The 12,478-nt window shown below is 41.3% G+C and overlaps 1 protein-coding gene across 2 annotated transcripts in view; it reads right to left on the bottom strand.

The window, feature by feature from the left end:
• NDST4 (N-deacetylase and N-sulfotransferase 4) overlaps window positions 1-12,478 on the bottom strand; it is a 67,848-nt gene that overhangs the window by 33,112 nt on the left and 22,258 nt on the right. For both annotated transcript variants that reach the window (XM_088164241.1, XM_014887938.2), the window contains one exon: window positions 660-747. In XM_088164241.1, coding sequence (XP_088020367.1) covers window positions 660-747 — 88 coding nt within the window. The remainder of the gene's footprint in view (window positions 1-659; window positions 748-12,478) is intronic.

Here is a 12,478-nt window from a genome sequence, read left to right as displayed (position 1 = left end):
TTTAAAAAGGGGGTATTGTGCTGTGGAGAAATGGAGCAAAAATGAGAAAGGAGTCACAAGGATGAGGAGATGTGGAAGTGTCTCATCTTGTACAGAAGCACAGTGCAAGTGTGCAGCTTGTAACTGCACTGAATGTGGAAAGGGCAAGGTTTCAGTACAAATTTATTTTCATCATGTTTTCCTTTTATCATCCCTCCTGATTTGCAGATCACTGAGACAGATTACCTTCACAGGTATAACAAAATCTGGTGCATCCCATTGAAACGCTTCTGCCTCCTCAGAGATTCTGAGATGTGATTTTCCCCATCTTTTATATTTTATCGTACCTATCACACCAGAAAAACCTTACTCTGTCTTCTGTGCTGGCCTGTCTGCTGTGGAATTAGAGAGATCTCTGCAACTGCTTTGCCTCCTTTATAACACTAACATTTGCCACCACACATCTTTCAGGAAAACACCAAGGGCATCCTGGTGTACCTGAGCAGCTCAACCACAGTGAGTCTTTACCCCTTTGGACACTGAATTAGACACTGAAATGGTGGAACATATACTTCCCAGTGTGTCACTGGGTTGTTTAGACAGATATTTTTTAAAGCTATATTTCAAATTCTGTCACCTATTTAACTGCAGCTACCTGAGAGCACAAAGTTCCTTCTTACCTGTGTGGTAAAATTTTCCTGAAAATCCAAGGTTGAAGGTAAAATTTGCAACCTGAGTGCGCAGTAAATTTTGAGTCTCTAGTAAAGCCTGAAATAAATAAGAAATTAACATGGATTTAGAAAAGTTATTATTATTTTAGGCTTATCTTTTTTTTTATCAGACTATTACAGAGAGCTTAATTTGTTCTGTGAGAGTTTGATGGACTAGAAAAGACAGTGAGAGTGCCTAAGTATCCAAGGAGGTGATGGTTCTGTGGCTTGGCCCAGGATATTTTCCATTGGGGCAGTGATTATGGCAGCATTTGGATCCAGCCACTCAGAGGCAGCAATGTACTGGATCACTGGCTCACCCATGCTCTGGGTTATCAGTGAAGCCTGATAAAATGTGCTTAAAACCTAAAATAAAATTAGGAATACTACTCATCATCTAGGCATAAAGATGTTGGGATTTACTTACCTGCAGGACTAGTTTGGGCTGTGTCTGAATAGCAAATTCAGGCTCAAGTGTGAATGAGCAAAGCTTCAGGTTTGACCCATGCTAGAAGCAGTGTCCATGTCATAAATTAATTTTTAATTTAATTAATGTTGAATTAATTAATTATCTCCAAGCTAAGATAAGCCCACTGTAAATGAAATGGAAGGAAAGGGTGCTGCTTATAGAAGAAATAAGTAGTCTTGGCCACTTGTCCAGTTTTTGTTTTGGACATATTTCCAGTTTGTAGGGAAAGAGAAGATGTCAGCCTGTGCCAGCTTTGCTTTGTTAACTAGTGGTTGTTAGCTCTGCACTGCTCCCAGAGCTGCTCCTTGTGCACAGATCTGCTTGGCATCCCCAGCCCCTGGAATGTGGGTGTGCTGCATGTGAGATGGGGAGTGCCTTTACCTCCCTCTTGCCTTGCCAATGCTGAATAGGTTATAAACTCTGTTTTCGTCAATTTTCCCTGTCTCCATTATGTGGCTCTTGAGAACTTTTCCTATTATCTATTAATAACACTTCTATTGATTAGACTTTCATGTTCTTGCAGAGATCAAAGATGAAATGATTGCCGTGGTTTACACACACCCTCAGCCCAGTTAATATTGTCCTTAATTTGAAAAAATTATGTTCTCTATGGTCATAATTTCACTTCACTTGGCAGGAAAAATAGGGTTTTGGTCTAATTTGAGCAATAACCAGCACCCCTACTTAGGACCAGGAACCAAAAATATCTCCAGTGCAGGATAAACAATGAAACCAGGGTTTAAGCAGCTGAGATGTGTGAGTGTAATACAAGAGACTTCCAGGCAGGGTACAATTATTTGGGGTTTTTTTTTTTTTTTTTTTTTTTTTTTTTTTTAATAGAAGCATACATTGGGTGGCAAGGAAAATGTAAAACAGAGATAGTGTTTATCAGCTACAACAGTCACCAAGCAACTTCCTCTCCTTGCTAAAGGAAATAAAGTAATCTTATGACAGTGAATCTTGTGCTTTAGCATTAAATATGAAGGTAGCTGTATGGTTTCCAGCTTATCTTGCCAGACATTTAGTAAGTTGGTGATTTCAATCCTGTGACAATTTCTCATGTGGGACTATATTTACATAATATATAACAAGTAAATGTTCACTAAAATGTAAAACCTCAGAGATGAACACCACTGTTAGCTGAGACATTGAGGAAAATCCCTGGCTGGTAACAACTGGCACTAAATTGACACCATTAAAGTCAGAAGCATAGAATCTGAGTCATTATATTTTAGAACATAATTTCCCAAGCTATCTAGAGCATTTTAGATATGTTGAGAAAGACTGATGGGCTGAGCAAAATCAATTTAATTTTCCTTTGAGGGAAGAACATCTTGAGAAATTATCATCATTTAACATATAGTACAAGCAGGGGCATGGAGCAAACATCATTTCATCACCTGGGCTCCTCTCTGCTGCTCCCTCACATCTCAGGAAGATGACAGGGACAGGCAGGAGCCTTCCAGCCCAGAGAGGTCTCATTAAAAACACAGAGCGAGGATTAAGATGTAAATCCTGCAACCTGCAGTGTGTCAAGCATTTTCCTCTGCCTAAAGGGCAAATCTTGTCACTCAAACTGGATTTGGCTTGGTCCTAAAGACCTTTTTTTTTTTCTGCCATTTCAATTTCCATATATGCATATTAATTTATATAATATGCAGCTGAATTTTATTGTCATGACCTCCTCTCTTTTTAATGCCAAGAAGATCTTGTCAGCTAAGCCAGTCCAAACTAACTCTGTCACTGCTTGTCTGTTTGGGGGAAGGGCAGTAATATCTTCCACACCCTTAATATGAAAAAACTTTTTAGGTGATTAGGGTCTGCCTTTCCTATCTTTAATGAAAGGATAGAGAGGCTGCACATCCCTGGCAGCAAGTGCCAGAAACCTTTGTGGGATTTGCATAGGCTCCACGTGAGGCAGAAGGTATTTATTTTATTTTATTTCATTCTGAAGGTTCAGCACGATGGAGAAGGGCTGTTGAATTTTAACAGCTGGAAAGCTGTTCTCTTTCCAAGGCCAGGTGTCACACAGCTATTCCCACTCTGCCTGCTGTCCCTGGCTCCACAGCTATCCTCCCTTCCCTGGGGGCTCAGTGGCTCCCATCCCATCCCAGTCCCCATTGCATGCCTGTGGAAATAGAAGCAGCATTCCCAGTCGAACCCACAGGTGGTTAAATAGATCATGCTTAATAATGATGACTTTGCAAGGGAAGAGCCATGGAGCACACTGTGCATGGACTAACAGGCACATGTCTGTGCCACACTAAGCAAGGACAGGGGCTTTTTTTAAGGTGATCTAAGCTGTTCTTTCAAATACAAACCCTTAATTGCCTGGAACCTCTCAAACCTCATGGATTTAACTTTATTAATAGATTCTTTGCTTTGTCAGTGAAGCTTCTCTCTGACAGCCACTAGATACAGTTTCTTCATTATATTGCATTCAGCAACCTTTTACATTAATCCATATAATTACCTTTTGTAGATTTGAAGTTGCCGTGTCTTTATTCTTCATAATTGGTGCATCTATTAGGAAGAAGTTGATATTTTCCTGCTATGTCCTTGTTAATTATAACTCTATCCTTCATTTACATAATAAACTTTTTGGGGCAATTTCTGCAGGAACATTTCATGCCTAATAGGAAGTAATTTGCTTTCCTTCATTAAATACATTAAAACTTCATGCCCCAGACATCATTGACTGTAAACATTTGATTCTGCTCAATTTTAATGCACCAAGGCATTTTGCTCTGCCATATTAGGTTTATTTATGTGCTATGTTCTGGATTGTTAGCTGCTAATGAGACTTTGGCTCTTATTGCTCTAAGGCCTGAACAGTAACCTCATTTTAATGAGTTCATTATTTGCTGCCTTCTGAGTGGAAGACAACAAATTTTCCTTTTAATTAAAGGTCAAAACACCTCTGGCTGAGGGAAGTGTAGAGGTTATCAAATCCTTAGAGAAGGCAAATGAATGACTTTTCCTGATTTTGATGCCAAGCATGAGCTGGCCAGGCTGAGGTAGAAGGTGCCTCTCTGGGGAGCAAAACTCCAAATCTAAGTTAAGTGATAACAACGCTAAAACACCATACTGGATTTCTGAAGACATTATTAAGGCAAAACAGAACCTGAAAGGCAGCCAAAGAAATTAAAGAGGCTTTCCTGCTCACCCAAAGGTCTGTGTGGATCAATAGAGCTGCTAAAGCATGAGCCCTTCCTTGCATGTGCAGAGGTGTTTGGGGTGAGGAGGACAGATGCCAGGTGGACTGAGCCAACACAATGCAATCTTATTTCTTATAGGGGAAAGTGAGGCAAATACTGGGGCTGTTTGTAAGGAGGCAGATGTAAATGCAGCTGTGGGTTTGTGTGTGTGCAAGTGCACAGACACGGGCTGGAGATCCCTGAAACTTCAGTTAAACCTAAAAATGATTGATTATGGGAATTGATGCACAGATCCTTGTCCTCCTTCTAGTATTCTATTAACCAATATTGTTTCATGTGCCTTTCATCCTGTTCCCACGGCAGGTAACAGCATTAGAGACAAGAAGGGTTCTTAGGAAAGAAAGGACCAGTGTCTGTGAGATCAGCTGGTGACAACTTAATATCTAGTTTTGGAGGAAAATCCAAAGAGTCTCTGAAACACAGACGTTGTTTAGCTTGAAAACTGCAGCTGTCAGAATATCTTTATGACACCTCCAAACATTATTTCTGCAAAACAGAACCAAACTCCTGACACATGGAGGTGTCTCAGGGACATTGCCAGGAACTGAGAGCATCAGGAAAAGTGCAGGAGGGACACAAGATTTGTAGGACTTAACCTTTCCCCAGTATGGAGCAGAAAAGCCTGACATTTCATTAGGGCTCCTGCTCATACCTGTGACTTTCCAGAGGCAATGCTGTCAATGTGAATTTTGGGAAGCAGCAAAAGCTCCAGATCTTGGAGGTCCCTGTGTCCATGGCAGGATCTGTGTGCTCATGGTGCTCAGCCTCTGGGGCATTGCACAAGGGAGAGCTGCCCAAGGAAACACCGTCCCAAGTGACTACAGAGGATGCACAATGTGTGGAGTGGGTGAGGAAGTTCTTCACTCAGTCTGGAAGGAGATCAAGGGAAGGAGGGAAGTTAGGTATTCCTGCTTTGCAGTGTATCTCTGATTTGCTGTCACCTTGAGTTATTTTACTTGCACAGACTCGTTTGAGGAAGTGCTTTTGGCACGGGAGGATGTGCCAGTGCCCAGCATCCCAGGGGTGCCTGGCCAAGGTTACACTGTCCCATCACCTTCTGAGGGACATGACTGAGAATCTTGTCAAAAATGGGCTCACCTGCCATTACTCAAAGTCATTATTCATTTGGGAGCAGATCCTAGTGCTGGATAGTGATTCCACGGCTGCAGGTTTCTGCTCTTTCATGTGTATGTGTATAAAATATTGATTTGCTCGCTATATACACAACACTTTTTATTTATATATACTGTAGATAGAAAATACGTGCAAATATTTGCACATATATAACTTGGACATTACCTCTGCTTTGTGCTGGGACTTAGATTAGATCACCTCCAGAAATTCCTTCCAACCAAAATTGTTTTTCATTTCCAGACAGTTTTCTCTGGCTTCTATGGCACATACTTATTATTAATACCAAGAAGTCTTTTAATGCATTTGTTCATTTTTGTCCCTAGCATTTGTCCTTAGTGCTTGTGCAGCTAGGTAGCCCTGAGGTTCATTCTCAAGCTGTTCTGTGCAGCAATTTGCTGGTGGTCTGTGGAAAGTTGCAGGACTACAAAGTAATAGCTTTACTCTAAATTTCCAGCTGAAATTTTTTGGGAGGAAAAAAGAAAAAGCAAAGAGTACTTTCAGCAATGTTTCTTTGCACTGCAAGCAGCTGCTGTCAGGATATGATTTTTTGATTGCCTCTTCCTGCTCCTGCTCCCTCCCTGAAATCTATGCTAGGATAAAAAAATCTGACTACGCCTGCTGTGGTCTTGGCAATTTTCAAAGCCTGTGGAATTGGAATTGATAGGAATACCACAAAGCAGTTAAAATCATAGTAATGACTGTAAGGAAGGTGTGAAATAACTAGCCACTGCTATTTTCTGACAGGAAAGCTGTCAGTAAAAAAGTGATTCTAGGCTGACATTACTGATGGGGTCACTGCAGGACCGGGATTCCAAGTTCCTTATTTTCAGCTCTTAGATTGGAGTGTAAATTTCTGTCAGAAGGGGGACAATCAACTCAGCTGTATCTGCACTGGTTAAAACTCAGCTTGGTGAGGAATTTATAAGCCCAGTGAAGCCGAGTTGATGATTTCTGTGTGATGAGGATTTTAGCCCACTTCCCATGCTGATAGTAGATAATATCACAGTGTAGGAATTAGGAAGAATCTACATTATTGACTTACTGGCTGGAGTTTGAAAGCAGTTTAGGGGTTCGAGTTAGTCAAATCTTTAATGGGATTTTGTAATCACCTGCCCTAGACCCTATCCCAAACCTGACTGAAAAAGCAGGGCCTGGATCAGAGGGAAACTGCCAAACCTGACAGACCTGGAGCCACTTTCCACCCAGACCTTCCCACAAATGGTGCCATTGCCACTGCTGGCTGCAGAGCACTGGGGACAGCCAGTGAGGTGAGCAAGGCCTTGGCCCTGCCTTCCCAAGGGGTGGGACTGCATTTCCTCATGCATTTATTTCTGTGAAGAACCCTGCTAACCCATAGTGCCATATAAATAATTAATAGGGAGCTCTCAGCTGGGGCTGAACACAGCCAACTCTGTCTGCATATCTATTTTTTATTTTAGAGCTATTACTTGAGTCTGTTCAGCACTTCCCTAGAGTTGGCTGCCTTTGTGTGAGGTCTGACAGGATAGGTGGATTTCTTTGAAGCAAGAAAAAGGTGATGATTTGCACATATTTGTGTGGTATGTTTACTGCAAACAGAAAAAAATTATTTTTCCTTCTTGAATGGAATACCCACTTTAACAGATCGATTTCTGCTGCTGTTTTGTAACTCTGTCCTAAAGTCAGAAAACTCTCAGGAGCCTACCTGCATTTAATTTGATCCAGAGGAGTGCATCTGTCCCAGCAGAGGTTGAGCCAGTTTCAGCTGAAGGAGATGAATGGGGTAATAGTGCACCAAACCTACTACTCACTCATCACTACGTGGTGAATAACATCCCTGAGAACTCAGGAGGTGGCTTTTGAGTTAGTGTTAGAAGAGAGATGATGCTGAGTGTGACACAGATAGCCCAGCAGTGAGAGCACCTTGACCAACTGCACAAGTGTGGGTGCACAGATGCATAAAAATACCCTTGGCAATTATCCAGTCTCTCCTCTTGGAAAAAGGAATTCCTGGCCTTGTTAGAGCATCTAGTGGCAAAAAGCTCAAATGAACAGCAAGGAGACAGTCTAACAGGGCAAAAAGTATGAATTGAAAAGAAAGAGCATGAATAAAAAGCAGGGTTTATTTTAACCACAGATGAGTTAAGGCAATTGCTCCCCATTCTGGGGAAGATGAGAGGCATTAGGCCTGGCTGGGAGCATCCCCAGGAGCTGCTGCTGGAGCTGCAGGAGCAGGGAATGGCTGCAGTGCTTTCCTGCCAGCAGTGATTGCTGCTCTGTGGCTGCCTTACCTGCTGAGAAGATTTACAGCCTATTTGGGAAAGCACTGAGGGTCTCCAGCATCAATCACTCCTGATTCTGAAGGATTTTCTAGGAATACTAACCAAATCTGCTGACAAGTCCTGCAAGGGGAAAAGCCAGCACGTGGCCAAGCTGAGAGCAGGTGGCAATTCCCTGGGCTGTGGGAGTCTGCTGGCACAAGGCCAGGGCTGAGCAGGATCCCTCCCTGCAGGTTCATGCAGCAGGGACAGCAGTGAAGGGGCTTAGAGATTATTTCTTATCAGTTCTGACTTTGCAGAAGCTTAAGTATTTTCAGCAAAAGAAATCTCTTGAAGAAAGGCTCTTCAGGCAGGGGAATCAGGGGAAGGCAATCTGCCAGTGGGAGATCAAGGATTATTGGTCCAGTTTTTGAAACAACATGATCAGGAATGCTTGTTTTAATTTCAGTGGCTCTGCTCCCTACGGCTGCAGTTCAGCCTGGCCAGCACAACAGCCCCACGAAATAAAGAAGAGATGCTCTGTTTCCCCATATCCACATCTGCATGAGGCACGTGGGCTTTGTCTAATTCCACTGCAGAGCTACCAAGAAAGAAGCCGAAAAGGCAGGGACAGAACCTCATGTCAGCTCTGATCAATGACAAAAACAGCCCCTAAAATAAGTATTGAACAGCAAAACCAGCTCGAGGCTTTACAGGGACCACATCAAGGTCTAAAACAGTATGTTAATAAAAAAATGCACCATGGTCCTGTTGCAGGAAACTGTGCTGGTGTCAGTCACTGTGCTGCATGTCACAGACAGAAACCCCAGACTGGTCATTAGTTAGCTCAGGTCATGTTTAGGCCATGCTGAAAAAAAAGATCAAACTCTCCCTCTCTTTGGCACAATAAAAATATAGGGTAAAAGACAAGTAACACCAACAACTGCATGTTGGTTGAATTGTGTATTCTTTCTTCTCCTTGTGTCTTGGTGCTTCAGGCTTGCTTCCTTACGCAAAAATAAAAAAGGAATTGCAAAAAACTCTACAATCTGTTACAGGTGGGTACTCAGTTGCTATAAATTATTGAAAGGCTACACTAATGGAGGCTACCTTATTTATCTTCTTTAATTTATGGACTTGGATCTACTAAAGTTTAATCAGAATGGTTTTCTGTTCCTTTACTGCCCTTGGAAATCATTCACTTGGATAACTTGTCACAAAAATAAAACTTCCTTCAAGTTCTCATCATGTACATTTATCTCGAAATGCTGAGCACCTACCAGCAATCTCAAATTCCTGCTTTAAATTTACTGCCTAAAAACTAACTGATGTATAAGCTTTGTGGTGGGAGAATTAAGGGTTTTTTTCAGCACACATTCAATCATAAGGCAGAGATTGGAGCAGGTGATATATCCTGAACTGAGGTCTGTCCTTCAGGGCTCAGAATGGGCGTGTTGGCACAATGATGGATTTGCCTTGTGGCTTTAAGAGAGTGCCTCCCTATGTCTGGGGGTGTTTTTCTATGCCAGTCTGCCCATTGCCCACCCTCCATAAAAAATCAGAAGCCAGGGAAGTCTGGAGAACTGTTTTTCTAGGTTATTGTGAAACCTTCTGTTTGCAAAATCTTGATGAATAAGGGTGTGCTTTAAAAACCACTAGGATTAAGTGTTGCTTTTTAATATTTTTGAGATGTTTGATACTTGTCTGGCAGAGCTTAACTTCCCTGACCTTTCTTCCTTCTTTGTGATGCTCTCTTCCATTATCCAGGGAGCTCACCTCAGTGTTTTGATAACTAGAATTGGATGTTCCTGTGGAATGAGAAGGGAATTTCAAGGCAAATGTTCTTGCTTTATACCACATCTCTTTCACCAGAGATCAGAATGCTTCTGCCACCCCCTGCTCCTTCAGGTTCAGAGCAGAGGGAGCTGTACAACTTTTATTGTCCTCCAGGCCAGGTTTAAAATCCCTCCATCCTGGAAAATGCTCCTGCCTTTACCACTGCTTTATTATCCTTCCCAGCATGAAGACAGCATAGTGAGCTGTCCAGGGGAGGAGGCTGCAAGATCCAGAGTAAAATGGCAATGCCCACCTTACATTTCTACTCAATTCTCTTGAATAGAAACATGAAAGGCCAGTATGTTGTCCAATAAAATCAATCCAGATCACCAACTGAGGCTGGCACATTTGAAATTGGCAATTTTAAAAGTTCCAGTAGGTTACTTTTTCCATAAAAATTAGGTTCTTTTAGGTAAAATTGAGAACAAATCTCTTTAACAGTCAGAGGAAATGTTTCAGGTTCAAAAGTATCACCACACCTTTCCCGAAAGTGGGAAAATGACACTCAGAGCAAAACTGAAATACTGCTCTTCCTCACATCACTCTGGAATAGAGACTGGCAAAAACCTCCAACCTGCACCCTTGAGAAACTCAAGTAGTCCAATGTAATTGTGGAAAAGTGATGAAATCTTGCAGCCCTTTCAGTACCTTGCTAAGAAGGAAAGTTTTGATAACAGGAAGCCCTTCCACATGGCTTTCCCAGCTTAGCCCTATGTAAGTGTCCCCAGCAGGCCAGCTGGTCCCAAGCCCCCTGAGCAGCCCCTAGAGGAGGAGCAGTGACAATGACTTCCAAGAGTGACAATGGCTGACTACAATAATAATCCAGTGAAAAATAAAGAACAAAAGCAGCACAGAAAGGTGTTGGGGGGGTGGGAAGGTTTGGTTTTTTTACTTGAAACAGATGGCTATTTCAGAGCCATTCAGATGCATTTTGGTGGCAGCCAGAAAGTGGCATTACTGAGGCAGTTAACTTCTAAATCCAGTTGCTTTTGATCTTAATCATTAAAGGCAGTACTTTTCTCTCTAAATATTCCCATTGAAAACTGTAGCTATTTGCAGTGTAAAGTATGAATTCATGTAACACAGGATCATTAAACTGGGAAAAATATGTTCAGCAAACTATCAAGCTTTTAATTATAGTTGTTACACTAAATTTCCACTCATTTCTGAAGTGAGAGATTCTATTACTCTCACAGCTGAAGGGTAATGCCATAATTTTATTTTATATGGGAGTAGCTGTTTAAAAATCACAAATCCTGAATTGCTGTGACAGCCTTTGCTTGGGTGATGCTCTGCTAGTCAAACAGGACTGTTTGATAAGGTGTACATCCAAATCCTGGAGATAATTTGCAGCTGTAAGATGAGAAAGAGCTAAAAGCTGGTTGCTATCTTTCCATTGTGGAAAACCATCCTTATTCCTCAAGCTCTTCTTTGGCCTGTGAATTCTCCCTTCTTTGGCCCTCTCTCCTCTGCTGGGGTTCAGCACACCCCATGTGTTACCCCACCAGTGAAATGAATAATCCAGATTATTTCTGGATGTGGAATATCAGTTGGGTTTGAGCAGTTTCAAGCAGAAGCCTTTTAGAAGGCTGGTTTTAACCATCCCACAGTGGGCTCTTTCCAGGCACAAGTTTCCTGCCCAAAATTCCCTCTGATCTTTAACACTCACTTTGGAATATTTAGAGCAGGGATGGGCAGCTTTTGTTTCCTGATAATGTACTGGCAGCCTGTTCCCAGTTAGAACAGAAATAACAGTGAAAGCATATGGGAAACTGTATTCCCTTTCCTAATAACAAATACAGTGGAATTACACTTTATAATACCACAGACATATTTGTTCATGATGCACATAAATCTTGGGATATGTTACTAGGAAGACACATGCAGAGCTTTTTTTATTATAGAATTCACATTCTGCAGCTGAACCTATTTTTTTTAAAGTAATGCATTATTATTGTTATTATTGTTGCTATTAACCATGCAGACCATAACCTCAGAAGCTCACACTCATGCCTGGAAATCCTAAATTAATATGATTATAGAATATTTAATCTCTATTAATTATAGATTCATATAGATTAATGCTTATTTATGCATGTATATTCAATTAATTTCCAAACATTTGTGCTCATTTGTTGAAAAACCTACAGTAAATATTATTACAAAGGAGGTCTTCAGTCTTGTAGCTCTCAGGGATTAAATATTACTGGAAAATGGACAAAGCACTTGGATCCTCATCCCCTGAGCCTCTCTCCCTTGTCCTGCTTTTCCCCAGGTACAACCTGCTGCCCACGTGATTTGCCCTCTTAAAACAATTGGGTCTCCACCAAAAAAGCACTTGTGCTATCAAGAATCACTGACAGCTTTAAGAGCCAATATTTCATGAGGTTTGGGCAAGGCAGGCAAATACAGTCTCCTGTCAAAAAAGTGAATTCCATCATTTTTTATACCATTTTTTACTCGAAGGGCTGATGTTTAGGGGTGAAAAACACACAGGAATTAAACCCATGGCTTTAATTCAGTCTGATTCAAGCCAGGCAGTTCCAGTGGGATATTGAGACAACTTCTAGGAATTGCTTCAGTGTTGGTATTTTAGATTTAATATGTAATGTAAAAGCTACTTTAATAATTCTGGCTTTTACGCAAAATGAAGAGGCAGTAAAAACCCGAAATATCAATTTCCTGGGAAATTCTGGTATTAAAGAAGTCTCCCAGCAAAGTGTGAATTACTTGCATTTTTTTAATTTCTGGAAGATCAGCAATTCCAAAGCTATATGTAATTATGATCTTTGGAATTTATTTTTTTTTTAATAGTCTACAAACTGCCCTCTTTTCCTTTAGTCTGCCAGAGCAGATGAGCTGGCAGAACACAATTTTGTTTGAATCATATTCCAG

This window comes from Sturnus vulgaris, chromosome 4 (assembly GCF_052056855.1).
Source record: "Sturnus vulgaris isolate bStuVul1 chromosome 4, bStuVul1.hap1, whole genome shotgun sequence".
Taxonomy (NCBI): Eukaryota; Metazoa; Chordata; class Aves; order Passeriformes; family Sturnidae; genus Sturnus; species Sturnus vulgaris.
The sequence above is the reverse complement of the archived record's forward strand: the minus strand, read 5'-3'. Positions and strand labels throughout refer to the sequence as shown.